Source organism: Nelumbo lutea, chromosome 6 (genome assembly GCF_056320005.1).
Source record: "Nelumbo lutea isolate HS-2025 chromosome 6, American lotus-T2T, whole genome shotgun sequence".
Classification (NCBI taxonomy): Eukaryota; Viridiplantae; Streptophyta; class Magnoliopsida; order Proteales; family Nelumbonaceae; genus Nelumbo; species Nelumbo lutea.
Genome location: NC_142689.1, coordinates 60,019,830 through 60,039,498, shown reverse-complemented (window position 1 = coordinate 60,039,498; position 19,669 = coordinate 60,019,830). Strand labels below are relative to the sequence as shown.

Here is a 19,669-nt window from a genome sequence, read left to right as displayed (position 1 = left end):
TTGATAGTGTTTGCTTAGAGCTTTCTTGTCTAGATAGAAGAATTTGGTTCCCAAGTTCTAAAGGTTCCTTTTCTTGTGCCTCCTTTTTGAAGGTCTTTGTCAATCCTCTTTCTCTTTGTCCTTTCCTTGGAAAGAAGTGTGGTTTCTGTTGATTCCCCCTAAAATTCAGGTCTTCTGTTGGGAAGTGGCTCTTGGGAAAATTAACAGTCTAGATTATTTGCAAAAGAAGAGGTCGTTTTTGTGATTTCCCCGAATTGGTGCACTCTATGCAAATCTAATGGTGAATCTTGTTACCATTTACTAATTTCCTATTCATTTCCTAAAGATATATGGGATTGGTTTTTGTCTTTGTTTGGGTGCAGGTGGAATATCCGAATATGCCAACGGAGATAAAAATGCTGTTTGACCCATCTACCTTTGTGTTACTGAAGAAGAGGGGAAGAGTAATGTGGAGGTACACTAGAGCAGCAGTAGTATGGACCTTGAGGGAAGAAGGAAATGCCGGAATTTTCCAAGAGAAAGAAAGGAGCAAATGACAATTTGTGGAGTGTGTAATGACTAGGGTTATACACTGGCTACAAACAGTGGAACTATTAAAAAATTTCACATTTGATGATATTTGGAGGAATTGGCCACTAGTGGCTTCTAGCTCAATGCAGAAGGTTAAAGCAAGGTTGGTTTGGGCTCCTCCCGTTGAAGGATTTCTAAAATTAAACTTCGGTGGGAGTAGTCAAGGTAACCTAGGCCCAATTGGAATAGGAGGGGTCATCAAAGACAAGGAAACTTAAGAGCACTCTTCTCAGGACTAGTGGGGAATGGCGATTCTTTAAAGGCAGAATTATACACAGCCCTACAAGGTGTATAGATTGCAGAGTTAGGTTTGGAAAATTTGGTGATAGAAGGGGATTCTGTTATGGGCCCGGGTGTAGGATCTCGTCACGGGTTGGTCCACGGGGAGAACCTCTAGTTTCCCCTTGCCCCTCCCTTTTCGTGCAGACCCTATCATGGCGACCTAAGGGGTGATTTGTCCAAGAGATCACCCTAACTCTCCTTTACTCTTCTCTTTGACTGAAAATCTGGATGCCTTTATTCAATAATAGTGGCTCCTTAAATAAGAGATTACAAGAGTCCTGCTCTTAGGGAGACTCCTTGCTGAATAGGGTGATCTCCAACTCTATCTTGATAAGATAAGACTGATAAGATAAGATTAGTCTCTCTTAATCCTAATCTAATAAGATAAGTCTCTCTTAATCCTAATCTAATAAGATAAGTCTCTCTTAATTATAATCTAATAGGATAAGATAATCTAATCTACTAACTTAATAAGATAAGAATAACAAGATAGTTTAATCTAATCTGCTGACTAGATAAGACTGTTGCTGCCGAATTGGATAGGATGAGAACACCAGATCATTGCTGCTGCTGCTCCCAATACGCGTCCACATCAGATTCCAAGGTGGTGGTGGGTTGGTTAAAAAACCCAAATTCAGTGATCTGGGCTTACAGAAATGAATTGAAGAAATTTAAATGGTTAACTCAGCAGATGGAGGTAACTATACAGTTGTACTGGGCCCAATTGGGGTGGGGAGGGAGGCAAATGCTTTTGCTGATTCTCTAGCTAAACAACGGGTAACTAGGGAACAGTTGTACTGGGCCCAATTGTAAATTTATGATGTTTCTGTATCAATGAGTGAGGCTGCACCTCGCGCCTCATTTTGGGATGCTTGTAACGAACTTTTTATCATTTGCTTCTAATGAAATCATTTGAATTTTATCTATCAATATATATATATATATATATATATATATACACCCCTCATGGTCTCCAAGCACATGAGGTATTAACACTTTAGATTAATAATTCCATTGCTTTGTATTAGGAGCAGTGTCACACCATGTAACCTCTCCATGACACTACAGGCATCATCAGTCTTCACTTTAAGATATTATCAATTGCATCCTTGTTGCTAACAAAATAATTGAGTTCTTGTCTTGTTGGCAAGCAAAAGATCCTTCCCTTGGATATTGAACAAGCATCCTTAATTTCCCATTCTCCATGAATAGGTTCTTTATTGATTTTGTTGTCCTTGTTCATCACTCTATGTTTGATTCTTTTAAGACAAGTGACATACGTTTATTGCTGGCAAAATTATTAAGTTGCTCACAAGAAAGGAAATGCTTCTCTTGGATATTGAAAAGTATTCTTAAATTAAATAGTATCTCACATATTCATCTTCACCCCTCTCTGCCAAGGGTTGCTCACATGGGGCAGTTCTGTATATGTTCTTTTGTTTTGTGCTTCACAATTCCAGACAGATTTTCCTATTCATTATTAAACCTAGTCAAGTTTTAGGGTATAACAATCATCTTGTCTCTAATGATGGTTGTGATCAACTGCTTTGGTTGATCTCTAACTTCCTCACTGGGGTTTGCAGTACTGGTCCTGACAACCTTTCTTTGTGGAATGGTCTTGATATTTAATATATTTAAATTGTACCCAATAATCTCAGAATGCCTTAAAGTATTTGGGAAATTCAACCAATGGCAAACCTGCTGGGTCTATTACATAATGAAATAACAAACATTCTGGGCATAGATGAAAGAAATGGGCTCGGAAAAAGTCAGGACACTTCACAGTTAAGTCTTTGTGTTCCAAGATTACTCACTGCCAAGACAACGAGTTCCCTTGGTCCAAAATTTGGACTAAATATGTACCATTGAAAGTGTCTTTTCTTGCCTGGAGAGCTGCATTAGATGTTTATCAGCAGATACCTTATTGAGAAGAGGCATAAACCATGGATAATGAAAGATGTGTCTTGTGTGGAGAATGTGCTGAATCCTCAAATCACTTATTTATCCACTGTAAATTTTCATATCATGTATGTTTCTGGCTCTATCTTGCTTTGGAGTGAAGGGATGCTTACCAGAATCTCTGCTAGCTCGTTTTCAAGGGTGGAGGCCGCAAGGGCTTAAGCAGCAGTGGAAAAGCATTTTGGACTTGACATTGGTGAAAAGGAATTTAAAAAGCATTCTATGCTCATGGCTCTACATACAGAAACCATACGAAGGCGTACTCCTTAACTCTTTTTTGACACTGAATCTCTTTTTGTCTGATAATCTATATGAAAGAATCTATATCGTACATTCCCAATGTACAGCTTCTCAATGTACATGGGCTGATGTAAACTTTTGGTTCACGGGGCAGAGCATGGAGATTTGGTGAAAGCAGAATTTTTGGCAGCGACTTAGGGGGTAGAGAAGGCCAAAGAACTGGGAGTTGACAGATTGATTATTGAAGAGGATTCCAAGGTAATTGTGAGATGGCTGGAAAAAGGAGAGGGAGTGACTTGGCAGATAAGGTATGATTTCAGAAGATTCTGTGGCTGTCAAAAGACATGAACATCCAAGTGTGTTGGGTTAGAAGATCTACAGACAGTTTGGCAGACAACTTAGCTAAGCAAGGGATTCAAAGACAGGTAATGTATTGGGAAAAATTGTAATATGGGTTGGGTGGCGTGCCTATTTTTTTGATCAGCAACATGAAATTTTTATTTAAAGGAGAAAATCAGTACAGATCATAGGTAGCCTCAGCTACCCCAAACAAATTAACAGAAAACAGAAAAAAGCATAAAAAAACATAAAAAATCTCTTTTCAGCTTTACAAAGTTGCCCGGAAGCACTGTTCTCTGCCAACCCCATGCTTTGCTAGTTGATCTTCCAGACTGATTGGCTGACCTTGGGGTCGAATGGAATACTAGCTGCATATCCCTTGTAATTCTCCTCAGCTTTTTGACTTCATTTCTGAAGTACTAGGGAATCTTTTCAGTCTGGTTCAACAAGCTTTTGAATCTCCTTCCACCATCAGCTTCCTTACCCCTAGTTCCCCAGCCTTTTGTAGGTGGCGTGTCTTCTATTGGGCATGCTTGTTGTTCACAACTGCTTGTTGTATCTTTTTCTTAAAATTTAATGAAATTCCTCTTCATGGTTTCTGATAAAAAAAGGATGTAATATTTTGGTTTCTTTAATACAATACTTTAGTTTTAAAAAAATAATTCTCATAATACCATCAAGTATTTGCAACTTAATGAAGCAACTCTTACATTTGAGATTCAATAGTTGTGAATTTTGAATAGATATGGTACTGAACAGAACAGAATAGTGGAACAGGATTGATGCAGCTGATCCCATTTAGTTGTGACAAGGCTTAGATGATGATGAGTTATGAAGTTTGAAGCTAGTAGGTTTTTCGAAGCACCCTTATCTTAGGGCTGCATCTGCAATGACTGCACAAGTATATCCATGTTGTAGGTAGATGTGTAAGATAAAAGAGTCAAAAGTATTGCATGGTCTCTCCTAAATGCATTACTGTCCATGTTTTTTTTGATGAGTACATTATTGTCCATGTTGAACATGTATCAGATTCCAACACTCCATATGTTCTTGAGTGATATTTCTAAACAAGGTTCTTCTTTTTATTTGTTTATTTGGCATAAATGAGCAGCTGATGCACATTATGAATGCCATTTTTTCTATAGAAAAGTACTAACTATTAAAGATAAACTTTTAGACTTTCCTATAGATATATGATTCTGGAACTGAAAATCTATGGTCTATTTTAATAGAATATAATTTTTTATAGGCATGTTTGCAAGTCTATTTTTTGTCTTACGAAGTCAGACTCATGGACATGCATTGGATTCTGATTTCTGTGTCCATGTCCACGTAACATTGGTTGAAATTGCATATCAAGCAGGACCCTAATTTATTTCTTCTTATTTTGCAGGTAGAAACTGTTGATGATTACGATGAGTACTGCCACTATGTAGCAGGGCTTGTTGGATTAGGATTATCCAAGCTTTTTTATGCCTCCAAGTTGGAAGATTTGGCTCCAGATTCTCTCTCAAACTCAATGGGTCTTTTTCTCCAGGTAACTTGTTATTTCTCAACCAAAATAATAACTATTAGTCCCAATTCTTACATCTTATCTTTTGCATGTATTGATTTGCAGAAAGCAAATATTATTCGAGACTACTTGGAAGATATAAATGAGATACCAAAACCACGCATGTTTTGGCCTCGGCAAATTTGGAGTAAATATGTCAATAAGCTTGAGGTTTGTCTACTTTCTTTGTTTCTTCTCAATTTTGCATTTTGTACTTTTATTATTTACTCTTTCTGTTGGAATTATTTCAATCTATGTTTAGAAGTTGAGCTTATTAAATTCTATTACCAGAAGATGAATTTATATTCCATTTTGTTTGCTTCCTTTGGTAATGTATCAGGATTTGAAGTATGATGAAAACTCCACTAAAGCAGTGGAATGTCTAAATGATATGATCACAAATGCATTGTTGCATGTGGAAGATTGCCTGAAATATATGTCTGCTTTGCGGGATCCTGCTGTGTTCCGGTTTTGTGCTATTCCTCAGGTATGAGATCTTCCAAGTTTATTTCTGATCTGTCTTAAATTGGACTGAACATGTTCACCACTGTCCAAAACTAGAATTGAGAAATATCCTACAATATTCTTGTTGAAGTCTAGTGTGGCAAGGCTGTCTCTTTTTCTTTACTTCTAGTCTATCTTTTGCATGTAACTTATGGAGGGCATTTCTGCATTTTCTGTCACTTAAATATACTTGGGTCGACAAGAGAGGGAGAACAGTTTCAAATCTTCTCTCTTGGAAGACATTTTCTTCTACTTTTCTTCTTCCTTTTTGATTCTACCTTGACTGCACTTCTGATGCAGTAGGACTGGAGCAAACTATCAGAAGACAGAAATGAGAGAGAGAGAGAGAGAGAGAGAGAGAGAGAGAGAGAGAGAGAGAGAGAGAGAGAGAGTCCCAAGGAATCACTATAGGGTTTGTAGGAATCACTCCATACAGCAAACTTTCTCAAAAGAAATCTTCATTCATTCATTAGCTTCATAAGGAAGAGAATACATCTATTTATGGAGTGACTTGTATGGCCCGGGATACTGTTCACCATAATTACAAAAAGCTCAAGGTGCCGACAAGAGACATGGACCTAAGAATACAATGGGTGGGGAGATCAGCAAATGCTATGGAGGACTGTCTAGCCAAGCAAGGGGCAGCTAGGGAAGTTTTGTATTGGGCACAACTGTAATTTATTACTTTTGTTTAATTCTTTAGTGGAGAGATTGGAGCTCGCGCCTATCCAAGGGCTGCTTGTATGTGCTAATTTTTCCAAATTAATAAAAAGTTCATTTATTTATCAAAAAGAAAAAAAGAAAGCTTGAACTTCTTTCAAAAACATTAGCTTCTTGAACATATACATCATCAATCAGCCTGTCTTGTGGTGAATCTTTCCCTTGCTTATCACTATGAACTTTTATATCCAAAATCTCAATTGTAACATGTGGAACTTTTCCTTCAACCCCTTGTTGAGAAATCTCCATCTCTATGTGTTCAGTTCCCCTTGGTTCTTCAGCAAACTATTGAACTTCTGCCGTTATTGATGTTGGTGGAACTTGTACTATGTCAACTTGTAATTCTTGAACTGGTTCTAGTTGAAACTTGTAAGATAAAGTCAAGACTTACTTCCTTACTATCATCTACTACAACCAACACATTTGCATCTTGCACCTGAATTTCTTCAACTTTCTCCACTTCTATCTCTTCTTGATCATTAACCTCAAGTTGACCATGGGTGTTGGAAGTTTATTCTTCAACAATTCTAATCTTTTCTTGGCCCACACCCTTTTGATCTTCAATGTTTACAACTTCTATAGGTTGAAATTCCTCATTCACAACTTTAGCTCTAGGATGGGGGTCATCGACATGCAAGAAATCATCTTCTTTATCTTCACCTTTTTACTTTCTCTGGCTTCAAATTCTTTGTTGTGACCAACTGCTTCTTCTCTCTCTTGAGAACCAAATCAAAGGCATGGTCTAAGTCATGAATCTGAATTGTAGACAATTCATTCTTGATATCACCCATTAGTCCATTCATGAAATGAACTGATTTGTGCCTTTCACTTTCTGTAATGCCACATCTAATATATAATTCATTAAACTCATGCATATATTGAACTGCACATAGCATACCTTGCTTGTGATTAGTCAACTCCACATATAGATCATCATTGTAAGTATTTTGAAATGTACTTTTCTTGCAGATACCTCTTCATCTCTGCCTGTGTGGTAAATCCACCTCTAGTTTCTAGTTGCTCAAGAATTCTCCACCATATGATACGGTAGAACTAGGACAGTTATTGTATGAGGTCTACCCAATTTTAGATTCTGAGGCACATAATAGATCGATTTGAACATCATGAGCTGTCCCGTAATAAAACCAGTTGTTGCCGATACCTCCTCGGTTCCTTATTCCATAACTTGAGCTTGGAGAAGGAAGAGATAAGAGGGCCCTATGGAGAATGTAGTTAGAAACCCATAATAGAGTCCGAGCACAACGACTGAATTGATTATCTTCATGCATAAGGAGAATAGATTACCTAGTAGAAAAGATTTTAAAATCATCACAAACCTCCCTTTTTTATTCTTTTCTATTGCAATTTCTCGATTATTATATGATGATTTCTTAACTTTCCGTATTTAGAAATAGAAAGAGATAGACTAGAAACGACATCTCTTATGTCAATGACATCTCTTGACTTTCCATATATAGCATGACCCGCAAGCTTCATGCGTGAAAATCTAAATGTTTGCTTTTCAGACATATCATGCCAATCGAAATATTCTTCTAGTTTAGTAGTCCAATCAAAGAATGCTTTTCGGTCTTCATTTCGCTTGAAGTGGGCACTTCCCTTTCTCTTCTAACATTCTTGAAAACCTTACTCCTATAGCGGACATTAATAGATCTACTTTCTTCCACCAACTTCTCAAGTTAATCAACCATAGACCCTTCATATGGTTTAAAAACCCTGTCGTCATTGATTCTAGACCCATGAGATTGTTTAAATGATACCCTAGGTCTATAGAATCGGTCACTTTGTGAGAAGATGGTGACTAGCCATTAGCTTTGATACCAAAACTGATGCAGTAGGGCTAGAACAAACTATCACAAGAGAGAGAGAGAGAGAGAGAGAGTAGGAATCACTCCATACAGAAAACTTGCTCAAAAGGAATACTCATTCATTCATTAGCTTCAAAGGGAAGAGAATACATCTATTTATAGAGTGACTTGTGTGGCCTAGAATGAGAGAGAGAGAGAGAGAGAGAGAGAGAGAGTTCTTTTGTGACACAAAGTTCTAGTTCTTCAATGGGAGGTTTTATGTTTTTGAATTGCTTTTGTTGTAAAAACCATTCCCAAAATGGAACATTTTCTTTTAGTTTTATCATGTCATCATACCATAATTTCCTAATACGACCTTTTTCTGTTTTAGAGAAAGTTTTAAAGAACCATTGTTTTTTTATGGGTTGTGCATTAAAATTTAACCTGATAAGGTCTTTATCTATTTGGAATTCTTCCTCTAATTACATCATGTTTATTTCAAAGTCTGCCTCTATAGGCTCATAAGACTTTATCGACTGGCTTCCCTTTTGGATTGTATGATAATCCGAGGATGAGATATTATCTACAAGTGTTTCATAGGTGGCATAAATAATACCTGGGGGAGGACGTGCAGATTCTGTTAAATCTATCGATCTTCTAGAATAAGAAGATCTTAAGTCCACTGGTTCGGAGTACAAAGGCCTTGAAGAGGTTGAGGCTCTCCTAAACCTTAATTCTACAAATCCATATTGTTCACTGAATATAGATGCTAGTTCAATGGATTCACTGGGTCGGGGAGTCTCAGCTTTAGAGATGGACCAACTATCCGACAACTTTACTTCTTTCCAAGTAATTTGCCTAGGAATTGTAACATTATTCCTAGCATTGGTCTGGAACAGTGTAGTTTTTCCCCTAGTTCCAGTTATCCTAGTATTAGGACAAATAGTATTCATGGTCTTAAAATAAACCCTATAGATTAACGCTATATTCTCCGATCCTGGTTTCATGTCGAAACTCTGGGTCTGAAGCCTAAGGGTTAAGGCTTCATGTATCCCTAGATCCGTTAGTGATACTGAAAAGTTTGGGAAAGCATTGAAGTAGATAGGTCCTTGGTGGAGACTTCCTTCTATGACTCCTTATAAAGAGTCATTGAATTTATTATGTCTGGAATCTATCAAACAAGCTAAAGCAACTATTTGTAGTCCCAATCTGGTTAATGGTTTTATGGCTACTTGTATTAGGCCAAAATGTATAAAATTGCAGTCAGATCTCTTCTTGTAGACTTCTATTACTTTCTTGTCTATGAGAGAGAAGGTTTCTGATTCATTCCCTAGTGCTATAGTTCTCTCTACAGTCCTAACATTTATGTCTATTCTTAAATTAAATATTCCTTTCTTATAGATCTCAGATGGTGCAATTTTTGGAATAGTCCAATTGTGCAGAGATTTTTCTATATTATCATAATTTACTTCTTCTATGATTTTTATCGATAGGGATTTGGTCAAGGATGAACTACCACTACCTTCTTCAGAATCGTTGCCTGAGCTAGAGGGAGTCTTAAATAACTTCTTCATCTTATCCTTGTACTTCACCAAATACAGTAAGTCAACTAAGACGTCTTTAAACGCTTTAGCCTACAATGCGATTTCGACCTTGGCTCAAGGGTTCTAAATTTGGTAAAACTGGAAGATGTCTAGTCTGTCCAATTGGGGTTCTAGCCCAATGATATCTCTGAAGAAGCTATAGTCTTTGGGTTCTAGCCAAAGGTTCTCGGATGCTTACTAGTAGACAAAGGTCTAAGTGGGGTGGAAATAGGTTCAAGCTTTTAACAAATTTGGTCTGTCAAACAAGGATGGAGGGTTTGGGATCATTGGCTTTGATACCAAAATAGTATAACAGTGAAACAGTGAACAATAATAGCGAACAGTACAACGAAAGGATTAAAAGAGGATTAGGATATGGAGACAATGGAGATTTCTAGTATTTCCACCCCACTAGCCAGGGTCAATACAGAGGCAAACTTTGAAATAAACATGATGGAATTAGAGGAAGAATTCCAAATAGATAAAGACCTTATAAGGTTGGATTTTAATGCACAACTCATAAAAAAATAATGGTTCTTTAAAACTTTCTCTAAAACAGAAAGAGACCGTATTAGGAAATTGTGGTATGATGACATGATAAAACAAAGAAAACATTCCATTTTGGGATTGGTTTTCACAACAAAAGCAATTCAAAAACATAAAACCTTCCATTGAAGAAGTGGAACTTTGTGTCACAGAAAAACTGTCTAAAGCCTAGAAGACAGCAGCAATAGGAAAAATCGTGGAATCAATCCATCCACCATTAGAAGCAATAAAGATAGGAAAGGACGAGCTGATAGTCAGCCTAATAAAAAATTCTACCACAATAAAAGAATCTGAAAATATTAGTCTGGAACATTGTTCTCAAATTATAGAACAAAGTAATTATACCAATGTATGCCTTAATGTTTTAGGCAAACAAACCAATAGAATAGAATCTTTACCAAGCTCATTAGAAATTTCTAAATCTAGAACAATAATTAAAGAAAGACCCATGGTCGCGGTGCCAAGCTTTCCGAACAATATGAAACTCAAAACAGCACCAGTAGATCTGTCAAAGGTAACTTATAATAAGATGGTTGCCAAATTAGTATCCCCTTCAAAGTGGGAAAAGAGGGAAACCTCAAAATCCTCAGACTCCCATTCCATCAATCTCTTAACAGAAGAATCAGATCAGGAATCAGTTATGGATGATAGATCAATAGAAGGTTTAGAGCTAAATAAGCTCTCTTATCAAAGTAAAAAGCCTTATTACCATATGCACACCCTGGTGGACCTGTTGTTCGAAGAGCCAGTGAAGCCACAAGTGGGATATAATTGGAATGCCTTTTATGAATGGAATTTAGATGGAAAATCTGAATATCAAATTCATGAAATGATACATCACATAGCAATGTATGCCAGTGCTAGCAAATTGGCTGGTAATGATGAAAAGGTAATAGCAACCGTCATCACAGAGTCTTTCTTTGGACAACTCAAAGGTTGGTGGGCTAATTACCTTACTAAAGCAGAAAGAAATTATATCCTCGATACTGTTAAATGGGAAGAAGATGGAGATGTGATTTTAAGTCAAGGTCAGCCTGTATCAGACACAGTAACAACCTTAATGCTTAATATACTAAGCCATTTTATAAGAAATTTATCAAATATGGCAGAGAAGCTTAGAGAACAATTGGAATAATAGAAATTACTCCTATAGAGGGCATTACTAGATCTACTTTCTTCCACTAACTTCTCAAGTAAATCAACCATAGACCCTTCATATGGTTAAAAAACCCTATTATCATTGATTCTAGACCCATGAGATTGTTTAAATGATACCCTAGGCTATAGAATCGGTCACTTTGTGAGAACATGGTGACTAACCATTAGCTTTGATACCATAACTGATGCAGTAGGGCTGGAACAAACTATCAGAAGACAGAAATGAGAGGGAGAGAGAGAGAGAGGGAGGGAGTAGGAATCACTCCATACAGAAAACTTGCTCAAAAGAAATCTTCATTCATTCATTAGCTTCAAAAGGAAGAGAATACGTTTATTTATAGAGTGACTTGTGTGGCCCGATTATTTTTCACCATAATTACAAAAATGCCACTCATTGTCTTGTGCATCAACAAACACAATAACTTTCTATCTACTAATGCAAACAAACTGAAATTTGAAAGACAATCCCTACTAAACTAGAGGAACAAGATGTTATAACCCAGGCCCCCATAGGACTAGCTAAAATGACGAAAATACCAATACTGTCCAAATATACAAAAATACAGAAAATCTCAGAAAAGTCCAAATTTGGCTCTTCAGCCCCTGCATTAACTTCTCCCTTTCTTTTTCACACTTTTCTGAACTTCTTCTAGTGTTTTACACAATCCATACTTTCATGATTTTGTCAAATGCTCACTACCAAAGTCATTTTCTTTTCTCTTGGTCGAGAGGGAGTAAGCTGGATTTTTTTTGGCATAGAATTTATTATTTTCCTAATCCTTTCACATGCAATTGTTTAATTTTCATATTTACTGTTAAAACAAGGCACAGAATTGTTGAAGGGAACAATAATCTTTTATAAAAAGTAAAAAACTGCAAATTGGAATAAAAAACTATTTCATTCTGAATAATATCATTACCAACGTCAAATATGCAATGACTTTACCTGACACTGCATCATAATAATGTTGTTGCATGGCGGTGACCAATGTTACTGCTAGTTACTAATCTTCTGTCTCTGCCAGTCGATACTATTGGCTACTCATTATGAGCTTTCCCTTAACATATGAGTAATATAATTTTCCATTTCTTTTTTGATAATTAACAGGAATTTCATTAAGAAGTATAATTTACTGTACACTTTACAGTCTATGTTTACAGAGGTTGCCATCTCTCTCTATATACAACACTGCCCAAAACCCCTGATCCTTCAGTGCTCCTTGCTCAGTAAGTGTATCGGCCATCAAATTAGCCAATCTATGAACCTATAGTTTTAATTCCACATTTCTTATCATCCATCTGATCTGTTTGATTTCATTTCTATAGGTCCAAACAGATTCTTCATAATTATGCAACCATCCTATCACCACCTTTGAATCCTTCTATAATCTTCCACTTTTATAATCTTTTATGGGCCAAATCTGGGCTCTGGGGCCGCCATTAGCTTGTAATCTATCCTAGGTTTGGAACATCATAATACACCATCAGACAGATTCATAGTTTTCAAGGCACCAAGGCAAGGTTAGGTGATGGGAGTGCCTTGTCACCTGGTCACCTAGGTGTCAGATTTTTTTAAGTATAAACTACATATCCTAGGGTAGCCCCCTAGGTTCCATAACCATCTTTCCTTAATAACCATCCATGATTTTCATAAGAAGTATAAACTTCATGTTTAAGTCTAGAGAATCAGCATATTTATGAGAAGAAAAAGAAGAAAGAAAATAAAATTAAAAAAATATAGGGGCTGGACCCCTATTTTTGTTATAGGAAGAGAAAAGAAATGGTGGAGGAAGAAATGTGTTGATTAGACAAAATTTTAAGTTCTTCCCTTAAAGTCTTTGAGGGTTCAATACAGCAGTTAGCAGTGTTTGTGTTGATTAAACCCTATAATAAGAAAATAATAAAAAGAAATTAGTTTATGAACATAAAAAATGAATATTTTTGTTGCAAGGTGCCAACCAGCTGGTTGGTAATGCCTCCTGCTGGTCGTAGCAGATACTTGGGATCGAATCCCGCCTGCACCTGGGTTGGGGGATGGGCTACCCCCCTTTGTATACCCCTTCAAAAAAATAAAAAAGAATGAATATTTTTGTTTAATAATGAATATTTTAGTAGCAGAGAAAGTATACAAAATTGCTTGGCGAGTGGGCAAGGCGAGCTTCCAAGGGCACCTTGTCGCCTAGGCGTCGTCGCCTTGACAACTTTATTACAGATTCTACTTAGATAATCAGCTGGGAAAAATCATCTAGTATAGATGAGTCTAACCCTCTGGTATTACTTAACTTAAAATGGATGGTGGAATTTCTTAAAGTTAAGAGGTAGTTTTACAAATAATGTACAAATCAAATCATTAAAACCCATTTGGTTAAACTATTTTTTGGGTACAAGAATAGTTTTATGTGTGATCCATTCAATGGTCGGATCTGATTCTTGAGAAATGGGACAGGTGGCAAATTATGGGGGCTCCAGACCTGTATACAGGTCCTGTGCCTCCAGATCCAAGACACTACTCCACTTTTTATAATTATATTATAAGTTCTTATTTACATTTTATATGTAGTTTGCCTCAATAAATATTAGCTAACGTAGTTATTTTATACTTATTCTGGTTGATACTAGACTAGTCAATGTGCTCATTAGTGGTCTTGACTTTAGCGAGAGGATTCTAAATACAGCACAGTAGTTTCTGATGGGATATAATATCCAGGACCACATTAGTTATGGAACACTCTGAGGGCCCCTTTGTTTCTCTGACATTTCTATTTTTTTTTTAAATTTGTATTAAATTGGACTATACATTTTTAATTCCTGAATTTATCCAGGTGAATTCGTATTCCTATTTAAACTTGATACATTTTTGAGTAGCAATTTTTCTTCTAATGATTAAAACTCAGAAGTTTCTTTCTTGTCCCTTGCTGTTACTAGCTATGCTTTTGATTGGATTATTAGGTCATTTGAATGCTTTAACTTTTCATATTCCATAGTTTCCAGATATTTGGGATTTAAGTTGACACATGAAACTCTATAAATTTATTTTCCATTTCAGGCATCCCTTTTTATTGATAAGGTAATGATTTCATGCATTAATTGCAAATATGAAAATGGGTTCATCTTATGTAGAATGACCAGACAATTAGCAAAGCTATGGTAAAAAGGAATCAACAACATCATTAATATCCTAAGTTGCACAAATGGAATAGGTTTCGTAATTCCTTAAGGATCGGCATCAATGATATAAAGAGAAAGTGACTTGTTATTTATGTCTTGTACAATTCTAAATTTATATTTTGGTATCCTACTTTTCCACTTTTCAAGCTCTCGAAGTTATTGCATCTGGGATCTTTTTAGTTGGCCAACAGTATGTATCTCATTCATTTTTGGTTCTTATAGCTCTTTATGACTTCTGATATAGTAACTAGTTGGTACTAGTCCAACTCCATACTCTTGATTCCATCTCTTAACATGTCAGTAACTCAATATCATTATGCCATTATTAATGAATGGTCATGGGACGTACTTGGGAGGAAGCTTTCTTCCAGGATTCTGACTTGAAAATCTGTGCCATTTGTATCAGATTATGGCAATTGGAACAATAGCATTATGCTATAACAACATTGAAGTCTTTAAAGGAGTTGTGAAAATGAGACGTGGTAACAAAGCTGTACTTTGAAATTCTTTTGTTGTCTTATTGATGTATACAGAGCAAAATTTATTTACAATATTAACCATTCTGGTCTGATAAAATTTCATGCTCTTTTTTTTTCTTTTTTTATTCCTTTCATTTTCTTGATATGACAATAGTCTTAACATTAATGAAACAAGGAATAAGGAGTGACTTGGATGGTAAGGCGGTTTGAAGTTCAAAATGTGTTGCAAGACAAGATTGTTGGAACTTGACTTGGGACACTTGGGCAGTTCTAGACAGAGTTTGACACTCTATATGCATATGGAAAATGCTACGTCATGGAAAAAGTATTTTTGGTGTTAATTTATTTCATCGAAGTGAAATTTTCCTTCAGTTCTACATGTTCAGTATTGCCAACTTGGATGGTCACAAATTTTTCATAAACTAACAGAATACTAAGATGGTCAGAATAGCATAATTACAGTTTGATAAATCCTTTCTTTTTAATTTTTAATTTTTTGTTTTAGTGGCAGCATGATCATGGGCCAAGCTGGGCAAGGCCCCTCATATATGGGCTTCATGTAAGGCTAGGCCCAGAAAAGCCTACATGGGCCTGGGATGGGCTGGGCTAGCAATGACCACCTTGACAGGAAGGCCCATTTGTTAGAACTTAAATCCATAAACATTGTTTTCTCATTTTTATTGGTCGACTTGCTTTAGCCACTTTATGTAAGAGCAATTGATTAAGGTAATATTCTGTGTGTGTGTGGGTGTTTGAGAAAACCACTTTCACTTTTTGAAAATTGACAGTGCCAGAGATCATGGTCAGATTAGATACATGCCAGCACTTATATTTTGATTTTTTTGATGAATGTCAGGTTTATCCGAAGTAGATTCTTTCTGTAGTGCACACTTATATGAGCTAAGTTGTTACAAAACAGATTCAATATCACGACAGGCACAAGTTTGCCAGTTGCCATCTGGAGAAGTGATTCTGTATTTCCTCCACCCCCCAATTTATTTTCATAAGACAATTTCAACTCAAAACCTCTTGTCACATACCCAAAGTAAGCCCTTCTTTGTGGAGACCAATGCTTCAAGCCTGAATTAGAAGAAGATTCTAATAAGAGAGTATTCTAAAGATGTTTAAGAGATATTTGTTTTTCTGTATTTTGTTTTTTCTTTTTTTTTTTATGTTATTAGATTTTTTGAGTAGCTAGCTAGGATTAGGGTTCTTTTTGTAAAGGGAGCCTTTCCTCTATAAATAGCCATATCCTCTTTCATTTTTAATTTTGTGAATCAGTGAACGAGAGGTGAAGGGAGCCTTTCTGGCTTTAGATATGGGTTTACATTGGTAGCATCAATTGTTACTCTGATAAGATAATACTTTACCATGCTAACTGTTTATTTTGGTTGATAGCTATTCAACCAATACTCAGCTACTTGAAGTGGTTGTTGAGTATTGGTTGTACCATGATCCATTAGTTCTTACTTTTGGTCTCGTTTGGGGCTGAAATCTCTATCAATAGTTATGCTATTTTTGTGTTATTTTTGTCACATGCAAATATCATGGTTATGTTCATAATAACATTGGGTTATTTCTTTCTGATTAATATTTGCTCCTTTTCACTGTGGTTCTTTTCTAGGTCTTACTGCTAAAGTTATTGATCGAACAAAGTCAATGTCTGATGTCTATGGTGCTTTTTTTGATTTTTCTTGTTTGCTCAAGATGAAGGTATGGTGCTTAAGTTTTACCAGGTGGTCTACATTAGCTGAAGTTAATCAACATGTTATGATGTGCTTGTTTGCTTGTGTCAAAATAACAACAAATACTTTCATTTGAGATAAGGGAAGAGTATCTGGAGCCCTAGGTTGCCTACTAGTCTGATTGAACACTATACATCTAACTGCTCTATTGACTGCATGTATAACAAGTAACTAGAGAGTGTTTTATATTTTACACAAAATCATAGAATATCTTTGCTCAAATTATAAATGAAATTCATCATGTGCCTTTGACTTGAAGGACTTGTGATTCAACATGACCTGGCCTTGTTCTGGATAATACCATATTGATGTTCTGTTACAATGTTCTCTTGCTTATTAGATAATTTGTGTATACTTTGGCTTGCCATTTTTCTATAAAACAATAGTAAGGCCAGCTACGTTGTATGGAGTAGAGTGTTGAGCAGTCAAGGAACAATATATCCAGAAAATGAATGTGGAAGAAATGTGAATGCTAAGATGGTTTAGTGGAAAACTAGCAAGTATAGGATTAGGAATGAAGTTATCGGTAGGAATCTGAGTGGCTCCAATAGGTGATAAAAAATGAGAGTGAGTAGACTAAGATGGTTAAGAAGTGATTTGTTACGCATTGAAGGGGCTAGGAAAACTTGGGGTAGACCAAAAAGAACATGGGTAGAAGTAGTAAGAAATGATTTAAGTACTAATAATTTAAATGGTGGATACAGGCTTTAAATAGAACAGCTTCAGAAAACTGGATTCATGTAGCCAACCCCATATAGTTGGGATAAGGCATGGATGATGATGATAATGACTTTGGCTTGCAATTTATTCATATAATGTTTCTTTTGTGATAATATAGTTTTTTCAAGATTGAAGATTGTTACAATTGCTTTACATACAGCTTGGTTACTCTTAACATATTCTTGTAAGCTCTCTTTAATATGGGGGGGGGGGTGGTTTCTTAGTCTTAAATGAGGGGTTTGGAAGACCTGATGTATTATGCATTGGTAGGTTTTGCCTGAAAGGGTTCCACAGCACCACATTTCCTTTTTCCTTGTGGAAATTTTCAAGAAATCTCAGTCAATAACCAAAAAGAAGCTATTTATCTGTTCCGTTAAAAGTAATAATAACTTACAGGTGCTGCAGGAGTCATATGGACTTAAGGAGATCCACAATGTCACATTTGAGGTGGGCAATCTGGATGGTTACATCATCCTTCCACAAGCACTTTCTTTTGCTTGGCTAGGCATGGGGTGTTTTTGTCAGTTTAAGAGTTTGGACTGCCCATCCATAGAAGGTTTTGCCCTTCTAATACAGATATGGAGACAAAAATATTTAGGTTGATAACTTACAATAGGTTGGTCTTCTCAGTGAATGACAGGTTCTTGGTATGAATAAGAAGGGCAGAATTGTCTGGTCAGTGTTCCCATGGCCGTTATGTAGGTAATATGGTTAGAAAGGAATATCAGAAATCAGAACTTTTGAGCAGAAGAAAAGTCCTGTTGAAGCTGTGGTTAATTCATATTTTGACTTTATTAGGGCTTGGCTGTCTATTTGTTGCAACTTTTTGGATATTTTAGTCATCCTTTTCTACCCATAGATTTTTTTTGGCAACTCTTTCTAACCCGGTGGCATTGGTGCACAGAATCTCTTTGTACTGGGGGGTGTACACTTTTTTTATGCTTAATACATTATACATCACCTTTCACAGAGATCCCAGGTTTTTTTTCTCTAGCAAAATTTAGGTCTGACATTGTACAGGTTGGACTCAGTGCCAATGATTAACTCCTGCACACCTGATTCTCAGAAGTGCAGTTATGAAATTCTCACTTGACAAATCCCTTATCCATGTTTCAACTCTTGTTGTGTCAAAAGTGTGCCTGTTACTGAAGGGGTTTTAAGTCTTTCTGCCACCTTGGCTCATGAAAGCATTCTGGTTCACTTGTATTGGAACCATGAGGCCCACTCTCTGTAGTGTTTTATGGTAGCTTTTTTAATAATGAATTTAATGGCAGTAAATTACTGCTATACCATTAGTTTGGGGTTTGGGTTATCTGGATAATTATTTTTGCTAGTTTGAGAAAAATGAGTGAAACTATAAAATTACTATGATGTTTATTCTTGTTGACCATTAGCGTGTGATTTAATTCTTCAGAATTCTAGTTATTATTTAGAAATATCCATGTATATACATTTTTAGTGGTTCATGAGTAGATCAATGATTTTTTTATTTTTGGGTAAAGAGAAAATTCCAAATCATATTTTGCCATAATTACGACATAGAATAGCCTAAGCTATTTTGTCTTGTGGTTATTGCAGGTTGAGAAGAACGATCCAAATGCCACAAAAACTTTAAGCCGAATAGAAGCAATACAGAAGACATGCAGAAACTCTGGGTTGCTGAACAAAAGGTTTGCTGATGTTCTAAATGTTCTTTGTGATTATTTTCTCTTGTTTTCAAAATTTTAGTGACAATGCCTTTTGTCTTTAACCAGGAGTACGTATATAGTTGAGAGTAAACCAAGTTATAATTCAGTTGCGGTGAGTCCCTTTTGTTTATTTGTTCTACTGACTTCAAATGAAGACTATCCACCGAGTATAAAATACATTTTTTTTATCAAAACTGAGCATAGAATACTTTGATGCAGATAATTGCAGTCTTCATCCTACTCTCGATCTTCCTTGCATTTCTCTCCACTAAACTACCAATTCATTCAGATTAGAGTTAAGTGGTGTAATTTGAGTTATTTATCTTTTCCTTAGCCTGTTTTAATTTTCAACCATAATTATTTATTAATCAAATACTGAAATGCTGTTCTTTTCTGTAGAACTTTCCTTCTGGGTATCCTGTCAACATGGATGGGCAGATCACAAAACTGGGTCTTTCTTTTTTACTGAGAATCTACCGCGTTGTTGTTGTTACAGTAACATTGTTCTTTAGCTTCCAACACTGCAACAAGTATATCCCTAAAAAAGTGATAGTGTGATAATTCTCTCTGAATGCAAGCAATGCAAGTCGTATGGGTTCTTTTAATCCCAG

At 36.1% G+C, this 19,669-nt stretch overlaps 1 protein-coding gene across 1 annotated transcript in view; it reads left to right on the top strand.

Annotated features, from left to right (window-relative positions):
• LOC148849124 (squalene synthase 2-like) overlaps positions 1-19,668 on the top strand; it is a 28,909-nt gene extending 9,241 nt beyond the window's left edge. The window contains exons 6-14 of the mRNA XM_088948307.1: positions 4,784-4,927; positions 5,009-5,113; positions 5,283-5,429; positions 14,833-14,908; positions 16,530-16,618; positions 18,949-19,040; positions 19,125-19,170; positions 19,278-19,353; positions 19,458-19,668. Of these exons, the coding sequence (XP_088804433.1) occupies positions 4,784-4,927; positions 5,009-5,113; positions 5,283-5,429; positions 14,833-14,908; positions 16,530-16,618; positions 18,949-19,040; positions 19,125-19,170; positions 19,278-19,352 (774 nt within the window). The 3' untranslated portion in view covers position 19,353; positions 19,458-19,668. The remainder of the gene's footprint in view (positions 1-4,783; positions 4,928-5,008; positions 5,114-5,282; positions 5,430-14,832; positions 14,909-16,529; positions 16,619-18,948; positions 19,041-19,124; positions 19,171-19,277; positions 19,354-19,457) is intronic.
• Position 19,669: the final 1 nt, after the last annotated feature.